Source organism: Pyrus communis, chromosome 8 (genome assembly GCF_963583255.1).
Source record: "Pyrus communis chromosome 8, drPyrComm1.1, whole genome shotgun sequence".
NCBI lineage: Eukaryota > Viridiplantae > Streptophyta > Magnoliopsida > Rosales > Rosaceae > Pyrus > Pyrus communis.
This window is the reverse complement of record NC_084810.1, coordinates 3,378,995-3,391,868: the sequence shown is the minus strand read 5'-3', so window position 1 is coordinate 3,391,868 and position 12,874 is coordinate 3,378,995. Positions and strand designations below refer to the sequence as shown.

General features: G+C 37.4%; 2 protein-coding genes and 1 long non-coding RNA gene across 3 annotated transcripts; all 3 read left to right on the top strand.

Moving 5' to 3' along the window:
- Positions 1–66: 66 nt before the first annotated feature.
- Positions 67–3,487, top strand: LOC137741886 (probable leucine-rich repeat receptor-like serine/threonine-protein kinase At3g14840). The gene is made up of 8 exons (XM_068481587.1): positions 67–137; positions 354–425; positions 810–866; positions 1,497–1,556; positions 1,643–1,678; positions 1,817–1,857; positions 1,961–2,346; positions 2,502–3,487. The coding sequence occupies exons 1-8, from the start codon at positions 67–69 to the stop codon at positions 2,715–2,717; spliced, it is 939 nt and encodes a 312-aa protein (XP_068337688.1). The 3' UTR covers positions 2,718–3,487.
- Positions 3,488–9,937: 6,450 nt separating this feature from the next.
- LOC137741836 (uncharacterized) lies at positions 9,938–10,785 on the top strand. Its single transcript, XR_011069345.1, has 3 exons — positions 9,938–9,973; positions 10,329–10,447; positions 10,575–10,785. It is a non-coding gene; the product is annotated as an uncharacterized lncRNA (long non-coding RNA).
- A 112-nt stretch (positions 10,786–10,897) lies between these two features.
- On the top strand, positions 10,898–12,330 carry LOC137741885 (probable leucine-rich repeat receptor-like serine/threonine-protein kinase At3g14840; the record flags this gene model as incomplete). The annotated part of the gene is made up of 3 exons (XM_068481586.1): positions 10,898–11,142; positions 11,420–11,570; positions 11,709–12,330. Coding segments are annotated over 3 exons (792 nt in total), but the record flags the coding sequence as incomplete, so codon positions are not given.
- Between the last annotated feature and the right edge of the window lie 544 nt (positions 12,331–12,874).

Here is a 12,874-nt window from a genome sequence, read left to right as displayed (position 1 = left end):
TGACACACAATTTCTGTCCGTACCAGAAGTCTTCTGTAAACTCAAAGCTTTGGTGTATGTTGCAGGATGTTGAGAAATTGCAACCTTACTGGACAGCTACCTCTATATCTTGGGCAAATGACTAAATTGACAACTTTGTAAGTACAAATGTATTCGTCCCTATTTTTTCCGACATCAGATAAAAAAAAATTCTTCTGGATGTGATTCTACTAATTTAAGGATTGTTAAAGTGACTTAGACAATGTTGGAGGGACATTATGTTTTTGTATTTATTAAGGGAACATCTCTTTCAGATGACATTTCCCTCTCTGCAGAGAGCATGTCTAAACTGCATTTGCTATTTGTTTGTGCAGAGACCTCAGCTTTAACAAGCTGACCGGAAATATTCCAGACAGCTTTTCTAGTCTAGCAAATGTGGATTATATGTAAGCAATTGGAATGACCAATATAGTCTTTCTTACATGAAATTCACGCAGACATTCTTCAATGGTCTTGTTACCCTCCAGCCTGACAAGCTGGAAGTATTTCAAATCACGATTACTATAATTATGAGTCACAGGCTATACTGCAATGAAAATGAAAACGGCTCTTCTGCTCAGAAATGAAATGTTTAGTTTATTCATTAGAGTCATTAATACTCATGCAATTAACTGACATAAGGTGATCACCCTTAGGTGTGTCTTTCAAATGGAAGTAATGATCTAATGCACCCAGAGTTGGCAAACTCAAATTTTCAAACCTTTACAAAGAAATTCCTAAGAACAAACACTATATTCTTTACTGAGTTTTTCTGTATTCATTATTTTTAGATTCTTAACTGGAAACTTGCTGACTGGACGTGTACCTACTTGGACGAAAGACAGTGTGTAAGCTTCTCTTCCAAATGCTACTCTTTAGTTACTAAGGAAATTTATGCTGTTTTTTTTTTTTTTTTTACACTAAGATAGATATAAAACTATTATATTAAAAACTTCATTCGAACCATGTTAATGCCTACCTCTTTCTCCTCACCCTTGTTTCCTTTTGTACTGACATACTACATCTGGAAAAGAATTTGTTAGTGCTTCTTTGATTCTGGTTTATGAAACCTCAATGAATATGAGGAGAGGAAGGTGATTAATAATGAAAATGAAAGGATGAAGAAAATCACACAGAATGTAGGTCCTTGCTGCTCTGCAGAATGCAGTCAAGGAAAATCCTTCTTAATTTGACATTCTCTCACTCCCTCTCTCTCACACAAGTCGTGCAAAGAGAATATTACCATTAGCAAAACACAGCCGGATCCTTGGACATCACAAAGTGATCTCAACCACACATCTAACTATATTCTAGGATCATCACACATGGCATTATTTGCCTCACATCTTTGAACCTCACACTTGGCAGTGTTACAACTCAAGTGAATGCACAGTTAAGCTCGTAACTTATTTCACTAAGTCTAATCAGCTAGAGAATTACAATTCAACAGAATTTGCATCATAGCTCTTTTTGTGCAGTGATCTTTCATATAACAACCTCACCATAGGGGATCCAAATTGTCAACCACGAGGCGGCCTGTAAGAATGTCTTCATTAGCTTGAAGTTAATCTGTTTGTGTTATGTGGAGAAAAGCTTAACTTTTCATTTGTGTTAATTTCTGCAGTAACTTGTTTACAAGCTCGTCAAAAGGCAATAGTTCGTAAGTTCAAATTAATCGTCTCAAAGCATGCACCTATAAATTTACTTTGGTATCCAACGGTGTATTATGTACTAATTTTTTTTGCAACTTCTCATTTATGATTGCTGACAATTTCTGTTCCTTGAATTATTCTATTAGGACAACTGCTTCATGTTTAAAAACTTCAGAGTGTCCAAAACGTAAGCCGAGTTTCTACACAAATAATTACCTTTATTTTCTCGGTTCATTCTTTTTTAGTTTTCCTCCTCAATGCCTACTAATCTCCATTTTCTTTTTTCATAGATTTGTACTCTCTCCATATAAATTGTGGTGGGAAACAAGTTACTGTCCCTGGAGAGAAAGATACAGTATATGATGGTGACACATTTCAAGCTGGACCTTCATCATTTTACCAGAGCACAACAAATTGGGCATTAAGCAGCACCGGTTACTTCCCTGATGACGACCAAACTGCGGACACCTTTATATCGACTAATGAAACTAGACTCTCTATGACCGATCCTCAACTGTACATGAACGCTCGCCTTTCTCCCATCTCTCTAACTTATTTTGGGTTTTGTCTGGGAAATGGAAACTACACTGTAAGCCTCCATTTTGCAGAGATAATGTTTAGAAATGGCTCAACATATAAAAGCTTGGGAAGGCGCATATTCAATATTTACATTCAGGTAACTAATCGCATCCACTTCCATGTATACCAGTGAATTATTCTAATTTTCAACAAGCATTGTTTATATTTTGGTCGATTTGAATGTTAACTTTCACATTTATAATCATGAAATTTAAGCAACTAAATTAGTATATATACATGTATGTATTGCAGGGAAAACTAGAGGAGGAGGACTTCAATATCATGGATGAAGCCCGTGAGTTTGGTGATGTAGTCATAAAGAACTTTACTACTCTTGTAACTAATAATACATTGGAGATTCGTTTATATTGGGCCGGGAAAGGGACGATAGGCATCCCTCTTAGAGGAGTTTATGGTCTTTTTATTTCAGCTATTTCAGTAAACCCAAGTAAGTTTTCACTAATCTGAGCTTCGTCTAATTACTATGTGTTGATCATATGCATTGATATATCTACTAAATTAAGAGATCCGACTTCAGTTCTGCAGGGTTCTTCTTCTTCAATATTTCCTTTCCCTTGTATTTCCGCATAAACTAGAAGCAATCATTTGCTGAAGTATAAAGAAAATCTTAACAAAAAAGTGTAGTTCGAAAAATAAATGAAACCCAAAATTTCTTGATAAAAACTAAAAACTTGAAAGCTTAAGAAAACCCCATGAATCCAACAAAGAAAAGATGCAAACTTTTGCATTGGCAAACCATTCATAAACCAAAAATGATATCTTAAATGAAAGCCATGAATCCAACTGAAAAACGCCCAAATTTAAACGAATCAGGACAAACAAAATATCAAACACGATTTATTGTCTCTCTTTGAATTTTAAATCACATGATATATTATCGTCTTAACATTTCATAAACTCATGCATTACATAAAAAATGATATCTATGTTAAAATTACTTGGACTGCTTTATCATGGTTTAAGAAAGCAACCCCAAATCATAGTATCTACATATTCCTTCAGATTATCTAAAACACTAAAACAAAATCCTCACTTCTCACTAAATGTTTAAGATACATGAGCCCATACAAACCGCTTCACCGTTCACCTATACCCTCAGTGCTATAAATCCAAATAAAAAAACCAATAAATAAAACTGGTTGCGAACCAACACACACCAACAAAATAAAGATACGCTTGAATTGTTAATCAAATCAACACACACAAAAAAAAAAAAACAAAATAGCGCGAGAAACAACAGCAAGCATACCCAGCAGCCGCAAGCAGAGGCACATCCTGTCACACATACACACATTGAAATTGAATGCACTTTCATACATGTGTTGTCATAAGGATGCAAATTAATTGCTGCATCTCGTGTTTATTCATTTTTATTCTATAATAAAATATAAATCACATACATACTCCAAAAACAAAAAAGAGAATGCTGGAAAGGAGAAATTAGAAAATCATATTGAAGAGCCTTCCATTGTACATTAATGATCAAACTAATTAATGATCAAACTAATGATCCTGCTCTTGCATTGCTGGTTCTACACAATACACAAAATCCCAATAAATAAATAATAAAAAAAATTCACCAACAAATAAAAAAAAAATCATCTTTTTCAATCACTTTCTCATCCAAATAGAACACATACTGAAAAACGATTAATCACCTGTATGGGGGAACAGCCTGCTGATACCCTTCATGGCCAAAGCCGACACAATCTCCTATAATTTCCTCATACTTCGTTTTTCTTTGACAATTTACAAATGCAAAATTTGGATGATGCAGTGGAAGATCATGCTACAAATTCATACTCAAAACTCACAAAAAGAAAATCTGAACAGAAAAACCATTTGTAAATTGAAATCCTTACTATAATCCTTGGTTTTTTTACACAAAAATAAAAATAAAAATAAAAAAACAGAATCCTAGATTTTTTTTTAGAGAGAGAACTGGAATTGCACAGCTAACCCTCGTTCAGGAGAAGTGGTGGTATTCTTCAGTCTCTCTCTTTCTCTCTCTCCAACCCTCTCTGCAAGCTGACGGCTCTCTCTATCTTTTCATAGGTTTTTTAGAGAGACAAAATTACCCTCCTATCTTTTCATAATTACCCTCCAACCCAGCCCCAAATCAGATGGCTTTCTTGCAAATAAGGTGAAATCAAGGGGCATTTTCTTGACTGTAGCCATGAACATGCCAAACCCCCTCCAACTTTAGAATAGATAATGTTTCTGTGTTTTTCGTGTTTTACTCCACGTAGTTTGAGACAAGACTTGAAGAAATACTCTCTTAAATTTTCTTATCGCATAATATGCTGTATTTTTTTTTTCTAGGTAACATGTTAACGCTTTTAAATACAACAAAATTCAACTTCAAGGATTTTTAATATTTACATGGAAACTAACCATTTCACTTGAGGAAACATTAAAAATTTACAACCATCCAAAGAAAGTTTGTTCGAGGGATTACTTCATATTTAAGGATGCCTCAAAGACCGGGTTCAATCTTCTGTTTCTATGTGCATTAGATACTTGGTTGAATAATCCACTCTCATATCAATTACATTTACATTTATTCTAATTTAAGCTACTCCTTCTTCTGGCAGACTTTGTTCCCCCGACAGAATCTTCTATGCCTGTAGGTGCCGTGGTTGGAATTGTTGGTATTTTACAGTTTACTAACTCAATACCAAAATATGTGGGTGATAAGTTTACAAACTCTATCACACCTCTTGCACTTTGCACTCTCAAATAAAATTGGACAAAGAAAGAAATAGAGAAAGGAGGGAAGCAACAAGCTTTGGCAAAACACTTGGACTTTGATATATGAAAAAGGTTTACAAACTATTGGAATAAGAAAGCTTACAAGCTTCTTCACAATTGGAAGTGGGATTTGGATGGGATGATTTACAATGCTTAAGAGCTTGGGTATTTATAGCAAACCAAATGATTAAACTAAGATTATTTATTACCACACAAAACACATTAATTGCACCTAATAATTTTTATTCAACCATACCTAACATTGCCTAACTTTCCATGCCTAACTTTGACATTGATTTTCAACAATAGCAACCTGTTTTGATTTGAATTTCCAACACACCTCCTCAAATCAAAACGCCTTCATTCCTAGCATTTCACGCAGTAGCCGGAATGTTTCAATTGGCAATGGCTTTGTGAAGATGTCTGCCACTTGTTCCTTGGTGTGACAGTAGACAAGTTCAATTGTCTTTTGCTTCACATGGTCCCTTAGAAAATGGAACCTGGTATCAATGTGCTTGCTCCTTCCATGTTGAACAGGATTCTTTGCAAGTTTGATTGCAGACACGTTATCTACGTGAATCACAGTCGATTCCACTTGTGGATGACACACTGACTTCAACAGATTTCTTAACCAAATTGCCTCACACACGGTTGAGGCTACAGCAAAATACTCGGCTTCACATGATGACAAAGCAACAATTGATTGCTTCTTTGAAGTCCATGAGAAAGCTGTTGATCCTAGAAAAAACACATAGCCAGTTGTGCTTTTCCTTTCATCTTGGTCACCTCCCCAATCACTATCTGAATAACCAAATAATTTTGCATCTTCACCAAAATTATAAAATAGACCATAGTTTAGAGTACCTCTTATGTACCTTAAAATTCTCTCGGCGGCCAGCCAATGAGACTCCCTTGGTGTTTCCATGTATCGACTCACGAGTCCAACACCATAAACTATATCAGGTCTTGTGATTGTAAGGTACCTTAGGCTTCCAACGAGGCTTTTGTACACTGTTGAGTTTACAAACTCACCCTCTCCTTCTTTGGACAGCTTCAATCCAGTTGCGACTGGGGTATTGACAGTGTTGCACTTGTCCATATTGAACTTCTTCAATATGTCTCTCATGTACCTTTGTTGAGAGATGTAGATACCATCACTTTCTTGCTTCACTTCTATGCCAAGAAAGTATGACATTAATCCATTGTCAGTCATCTCGAATTCACTGAACATGGATTGCTTGAACTCATGGAACATTGCCTCATTGTTTCCTGTAAACAATAAATCATCTACATAGAGACAAATAATTAAGAACTCCCCTTTTTCACCATTCTTCATGTAAACTGAATGCTCGTATGGACATTTCTGAAATCCATTTTGGTGAAGGTAGTTGTCGATCCTTGAGTTCCAAGCTCGTGGTGCTTGCTTGAGGCCGTACAAAGCCTTCTTCAAACGATACACCTTATCTTCTTCTCCTTGTACTTGGAAGCCTTCCGGTTGTTCCACGTACACTTCTTCCTCAAGTACTCCATTAAGGAAGGCTGACTTGACATCTAGTTGATAAATTTTCCATTTATGATGTGCGGCAAGAGAGATTAGCAATCTTACCGTGTCAAGTCTCACAACTGGAGCATAGACTTCATCATAGTCCACTCCATACTTCTGTTTGTAGCCCTTTGCTACAAGCCTTGATTTGTATCGATCCACACTCCCATCTGCAGTGCGTTTGATCTTGTAAACCCACTTGACACCAATAGCCTTCTGATTTGGTGGGAGCTTTGTCAGCTCCCAAGTGTCATTCTTCTCGATGGCATGGATCTCTTCTTCCATGGCTTTCTTCCAACAATCTTCCTCCACAGCTTCATTGAATGAGAAAGGCTCGTGGTCTGCATACAAGCAAAAAAGGTTGGTTTCTTCTTCTTCTTCTTGTCCATAAATCTCTGTGAGACTCCTTAACCTCACTGGAGTTGAGGAGCTGCTTTCCTCACTAGATGTAGGACCACTCCTTGCAATTCTGTGTACTGGAGTTGTTGTGATTGTTTGAGCAGGCTGTTGCTCAATCGGTGGTACAACTTCTGGTTCTTCAAAATTAGTGGAGACGATCTTCTCTTTACTGACTTCTTTGTTGTTCCACGTCCATGTCTCTTCCTCACTGAAGATGACATCTCTACTAACCACTAGTTTGCCAGTTAGTGGGTTGTAGAGCTTGTATGCCTTGGACTCTTCACTATAGCCCACAAACACACACTTCTCACCTCTATCATCAAGTTTCCTCCTCTTGGCTTCTGGAACTTGAGCATATGCAACACACCCAAAAATTCTTAGGTGTGTAACATTCGGCTTGTATCCACTCCAAGCCTCTTGTGGTGTCATCCTCTTGACACTCTTTGTTGGACATCGATTCAACAAATAAATCGAACAAGCTACAGCTTCTGCCCATAACTCTTTTGGCAAATTCTTCTCCTTAAGCATGGACCTTGTCATGTCAAGGATGGTTCGATTCTTTCTTTCGGCTATCCCATTTTGCTGTGGGGTATAGGCAGCAGTAAGTTGATGCCTAATTCCTTGCTCCTTGCAGTATGCTTGGAAAGCATTGGAGGTGTACTCTCCAGCTCTATCTGATCTCACAGCCACAAGCTTGTGGTTACTTTCTGCCTCTGTGAGTGCCTTGAACTCCTTGAAAATTTTTAGGGCAGCTGACTTCTCCTTGAGAAAATAGACCCAAGTCTTTCTACTGAAATCATCAATGAAGGTAATAAAATACCTATTACCTCCATAAGACATGGGATCCAATGGACCACATATATCTGTGTGCACCAACTGCAGTGGTGCCTTTGCTCTCCATGTATCACCAACAGGGAACGATAGTCGTGCTTGCTTGCCAAGCACACAACCTTCACATACTTGGCGTGTGGCTTCAATCTGGGGTAGACCACGAACCATTCCTCCACTTGACAGCAACTTTAGGCCATTGAAATTAAGATGGCCAAATCGAAGATGCCATTTCCATGACTCATCTTCCATTACACCGATGTTGCAACTTCCAATCTTTGTGTTCAAATTCAACGGAAACATCCGGTTCTTTGACATTCGAACACGTGCAATAAGCTTTCTCCTTGCATTCCTGAGAGTGAGAAGCATGTTCTCCATATGTATAATGTACCCTTTCTGGAGCAGTTGACCAATGCTCAGAATGTTGCTCTTCATACCTGGTATGTAGTAGGTATCGGAGATGTATTCTTCTCTTCCATCCTTCTGGATGATCTTGATCTTCCCTTTGCCTTCAACTGGAAACTTTGAGGAGTCACCAAGACTTACAGATCCATAGGCCCCTTTTTTGAGTTCGGCAAAAAACTCCTTCTTTCCACACATGTGATTGCTTGCACCAGAGTCCAAATACCAAACATCTTGTTGGCTACTGGAATCATGGTGTGCTAGTAAGACTGTAAGTTCTTCATCAGTATTTCCACTTGATTCTGCCATGTTGACATGCTCACCATTTTTATGTGAACATTCATTGGCATAATGTCCATATTGCTTACAGTTGTGACACTGGATATGCGTCTTTCCTCGAGTAGATCTCCACTCCTGAGACTGACCTTGATTTTGTGCATAGCCTCGACTTCTTCCTCGGGCTCGTCCTCGGCTACGGTTGGATGAGCTCCCACGACGTGAGTTCCACTGCCCACGACCTTTATTTGGTTTGTCAATATTCAACTTTGACTCCAAAGCTTGCTCTAGCGTTGTGGGGCTTGCATTCTTCTGAATGCGTTGCTCGTGAACTAGGAGGGATCCTAGTAGCTCTTCTGCGCTCATCACCTCCAAATCCTTGGATTCCTCAATGGCAGTCACCACATGCTCAAACTTAGATGTGAGTGACCGGAGTATCTTCTCCACAACTCGTACTTCATCGAGTCTCTCGCCATTTCTCCTCATCTGATTTACTATCACAATGAGCCTTGAGTGATAGTCGGAGATGCTCTCCCCTTCATTCATATGAGCAGTTTCAAAATCTGCTCGAAGTGATTGTAACCTCACTTTCTTGACTCGATCTACTCCTTTGTAGATTGTACCGAGTGTATCCCATACTTGCTTGCTCGTTGTTGCTTCTGCAACCTTCTCGAACGTTGAATCTTCCAAACCCTGGTATAGAAGATACAGCGCCTTTTGGTCCTTCTTTCGTAAGTCCTTGAGAGTGTTCCTTTGATCCGCAGTATATACGGCTTCTTGCTCGGCAGTGGGTACAACATACCCACTACTGACAACTTCCCATAGCTCCTGTGATCCAAACAATGCTTTGAATTGGATGCACCATCTTTCATAATTTTCTTTCTTCAATGTGGGAACTTGGAGTTGCACTAAGTTGGACGCCATAACTGCTGCACCTGCCAGAATGGTATTCTGGCTCTGATACCAATTGTTGGTATTTTACAGTTTACTAACTCAATACCAAAATATGTGGGTGATAAGTTTACAAACTCTATCACACCTCTTGCACTTTGCACTCTCAAATAAAATTGGACAAAGAAAGAAATAGAGAAAGGAGGGAAGCAACAAGCTTTGGCAAAACACTTGGACTTTGATATATGAAAAAGGTTTACAAACTATTGGAATAAGAAAGCTTACAAGCTTCTTCACAATTGGAAGTGGGATTTGGATGGGATGATTTACAATGCTTGAGAGCTTGGGTATTTATAGCAAACCAAATGATTAAACTAAGATTTATTACCACACAAAACACATTAATTGCACCTAATAATTTTTATTCAACCATACCTAACATTGCCTAACTTTCCATGCCTAACTTTGACATTGATTTTCAACAATAGCAACCTGTTTTGATTTGAATTTCCAACAGGAATTGTGGTTGGAGGAGTCTTCATTGTCCTACAGATATTTGGTATTCTTTGGAAGAGAGGAGGCCTCCTAGGACAAAAAAAGACATTGGAGGATGGTATTAATTTGCAGTTTATTCTGTTGTACTGGTTTTTCCTTTTTGTTTCTCCATTACTTTTTCTTATCGAACTTTTTTCTTGACTAGGAACAATATTTGAGCTATTTTTTGCATGGTTCTTATGCACATTGACGTGCATACACAAAGACAGTAATTATTTAGATATTGAGCTTTCCGGCACTTTGATGTTGCTATAATATATTTATCGTCCAGACTCATGATGTAGAGTATCTACCTATGGAGACAATTACTAGTTAAATTCTAGAATCATGCACAAAATATTAAGAACTAAGAATGCTATTGTTCTCAAAGTTTTCTTCGACACAATTTCTTATGAGTTTTACTTGTTATACAGATTTGAAGGGTGTGGACCTGCAAACTGGTAAATTTACCTTCAAGCAACTCAAAGATGCCACAAGCAACTTTGACAAAGCCAATAAGATTGGTGAAGGTGGTTTTGGTTCTGTTTATAAGGTATTCTTCGGAGCCAATATTTATTTATTTATTACATTTTTTTTTTCTACTTTGATATTGTCTGTTCTAATGAAAGTTAATTTGCTCCATATAGTGATGAGAGTTTGACTATCTTTCTCAAATGTAGGGCGTTCTAGCCAATGGAACCGTAATAGCTGTTAAGCAGCTTTCTTCCAAATCAAAGCAAGGGAATTGTGAATTTGTTAATGAGATTGGCATGATTTCTGCTTTGCAACACCCTCATCTTGTCAGGCTCCACGGATTTTGTATCGAAGGAAATCAACTATCGCTTGTCTATGAGTACCTGGAAAATAATAGCGTCGCTCATGCTTTGTTCAGTAAATATCAATCTCGTTTGCCAAAAGTTCATTTCATTCATATATAGTGGGCATAAAAGATCTTATGCACTTAAAATATGTCCTTTACAACTAACTTTGTTTAATTTGGCAAATTGAAGGGGAAAAAGAAAGTCATTTGAAATTGGATTGGCCAACAAGGCACAAGATTTGCATTGGTACAGCAAGAGGTTTGGCTTATCTTCATGAGGAATCAAGATTGAAGGTCGTTCATAGAGACATCAAGGCTACTAATGTTCTGCTTGATAAAAATCTTAACCCGAAAATATCTGATTTTGGATTGGCCAAACTTGATGAAGAGGATAATACACACATTAGCACTCGTATTGCTGGAACTTAGTGAGTCCCTACACTTTTATTTATCTTCTTATTCTCTTGTTTTAATCTTTTTCCACCTTGAAAAAGGAAGATAGAGCAAAAGGAAAGTCTCTAACTTACATAATTTTCAACCTAACCAAATCCTTGTTGTTCAAGAAATTTGAAGGGCAGATATGTTCTTGCAATATAGTTGTATTACTGATTATCTCTCTAACTACTGGAAGTATTCAATTAGCAATATTTTTACTAATTATTTTAGCTCAATATGGGTTAATGATATGATTTCATGATATTGCAGTGAATATATGGCGCCCGAATATGCAATGCGGGGTTATCTGACTGATAAAGCAGATGTCTATAGTTTTGGTATTCTTGTATTGGAAATTGTTAGTGGGAGAAACAACACAACTTACCGGAAAAAGGAAGAAAGCTTTTATCTTCTTGATTGGGTAACATGAATCTACTACTTCCTAATTTAACTTCAAATTTTCTTAATATGCCTTATATGTGTGAAAGTACATTTGAATCGATGAAGTTTAATCCAAAGACAGAATTTATATTGCTTTTGTTACTTCCATTTTTTGTAGGCACGACTTCTAAAAGATCAGGGGAATTTGATGGACCTAGTTGATCCAATGTTGGGATCAGACTTTAATAAAGAGGAGATGATTGTTGCAATCAATGTGGCTCTCCTTTGTTGCAATGTTACTTCGACAGCTAGGCCTACCATGTCTTCGGTTGTGAGCATGCTCGAAGGAAAGACTGTTGTTCATGAGTTGGTCTCGAATCCAAATGCCGAGAGTATTAAGATTGATGCAATGAGGAAACATTTTCAATCTAGTTTTGGAAGGGGCACGAGCGAGAAACAGATAGAAATGGGGTCAACTGAAGGGCCATGGACTGCTTCGTCTGCGTCTGCTCACGATCTGTATCCTGTCAATCCTGATTCAGATTACTGGGAGAACAGAAGCGAGAGAACTTGAGCTGCACGGTTATCAGTTTGACTCAACCTTAGCACACTCAAACATATCAACTAATTAATCATTTGTATTTCCTTTATAACTATTTGTTGGTGTGAATCAACCATATAGTTTGGGAATGTGATCATATGATTGATTCCTTGTATAATTGGGATTCGTATTTCCTATTTTATAGGACCTCTTGTACCACGATCATTGGGAGTGGTACTAAGAGGAGAGGGTTATATTATGTGGATGAAGTGGTAACGGGCCGAGTCAACCAAGTCTGCAGTGGTCACAATAACAATATCAAGTAAATTTGGCTATGACATCGTCACTTAGGACATGCATCCTTCGTTATTTAGAAAAAAAAATTACTTTTGTCTTTATTTAATGGCATTTCAAACTCTGATTTTCAATATAATGATTGCATTCTTGCAAAAAGTCATCGTACTTCTTATCATTTGAGTTTCAATAAAAAAATAGTGCCTTTTGAGTTAATTCATTCAGATATTTGGGGCCTTCACCAATAGCAACTCACCATGGTAATTGTTAGTATGTTACGTTTGTCGATGATTGCACTGGAATGACTTGGCTCTATATTATGAAACAAAAGAGTGATGTTGGGCAAATCTTTCAATTGTTTTATCGTATGATTGGAAGTCAAATTTCCCTTTTGTCCTGTCAAAGTTCTTTTAGGGTTTAATAGCCAACTACCATGCACCCATAAGCAATTTTATGTCATCATGGATGTCACTTTTTTCGAAACAGAGATGTTCGTCATCACTAATCAA

Coding starts and splice junctions, on each gene's coding strand:
- LOC137741886 (XM_068481587.1), top strand. CDS start 67: ATGTTGAGAAATTGCAACCTTACTGGACAGCTACCTCTATATCTTGGG. Junction 138..353: donor ATGACTAAATTGACAACTTT/GTAAGTACAAAT, acceptor TTGTTTGTGCAG/AGACCTCAGCTTTAACAAGC. Junction 2,347..2,501: donor TATTCAATATTTACATTCAG/GTAACTAATCGC, acceptor TATGTATTGCAG/GGAAAACTAGAGGAGGAGGA.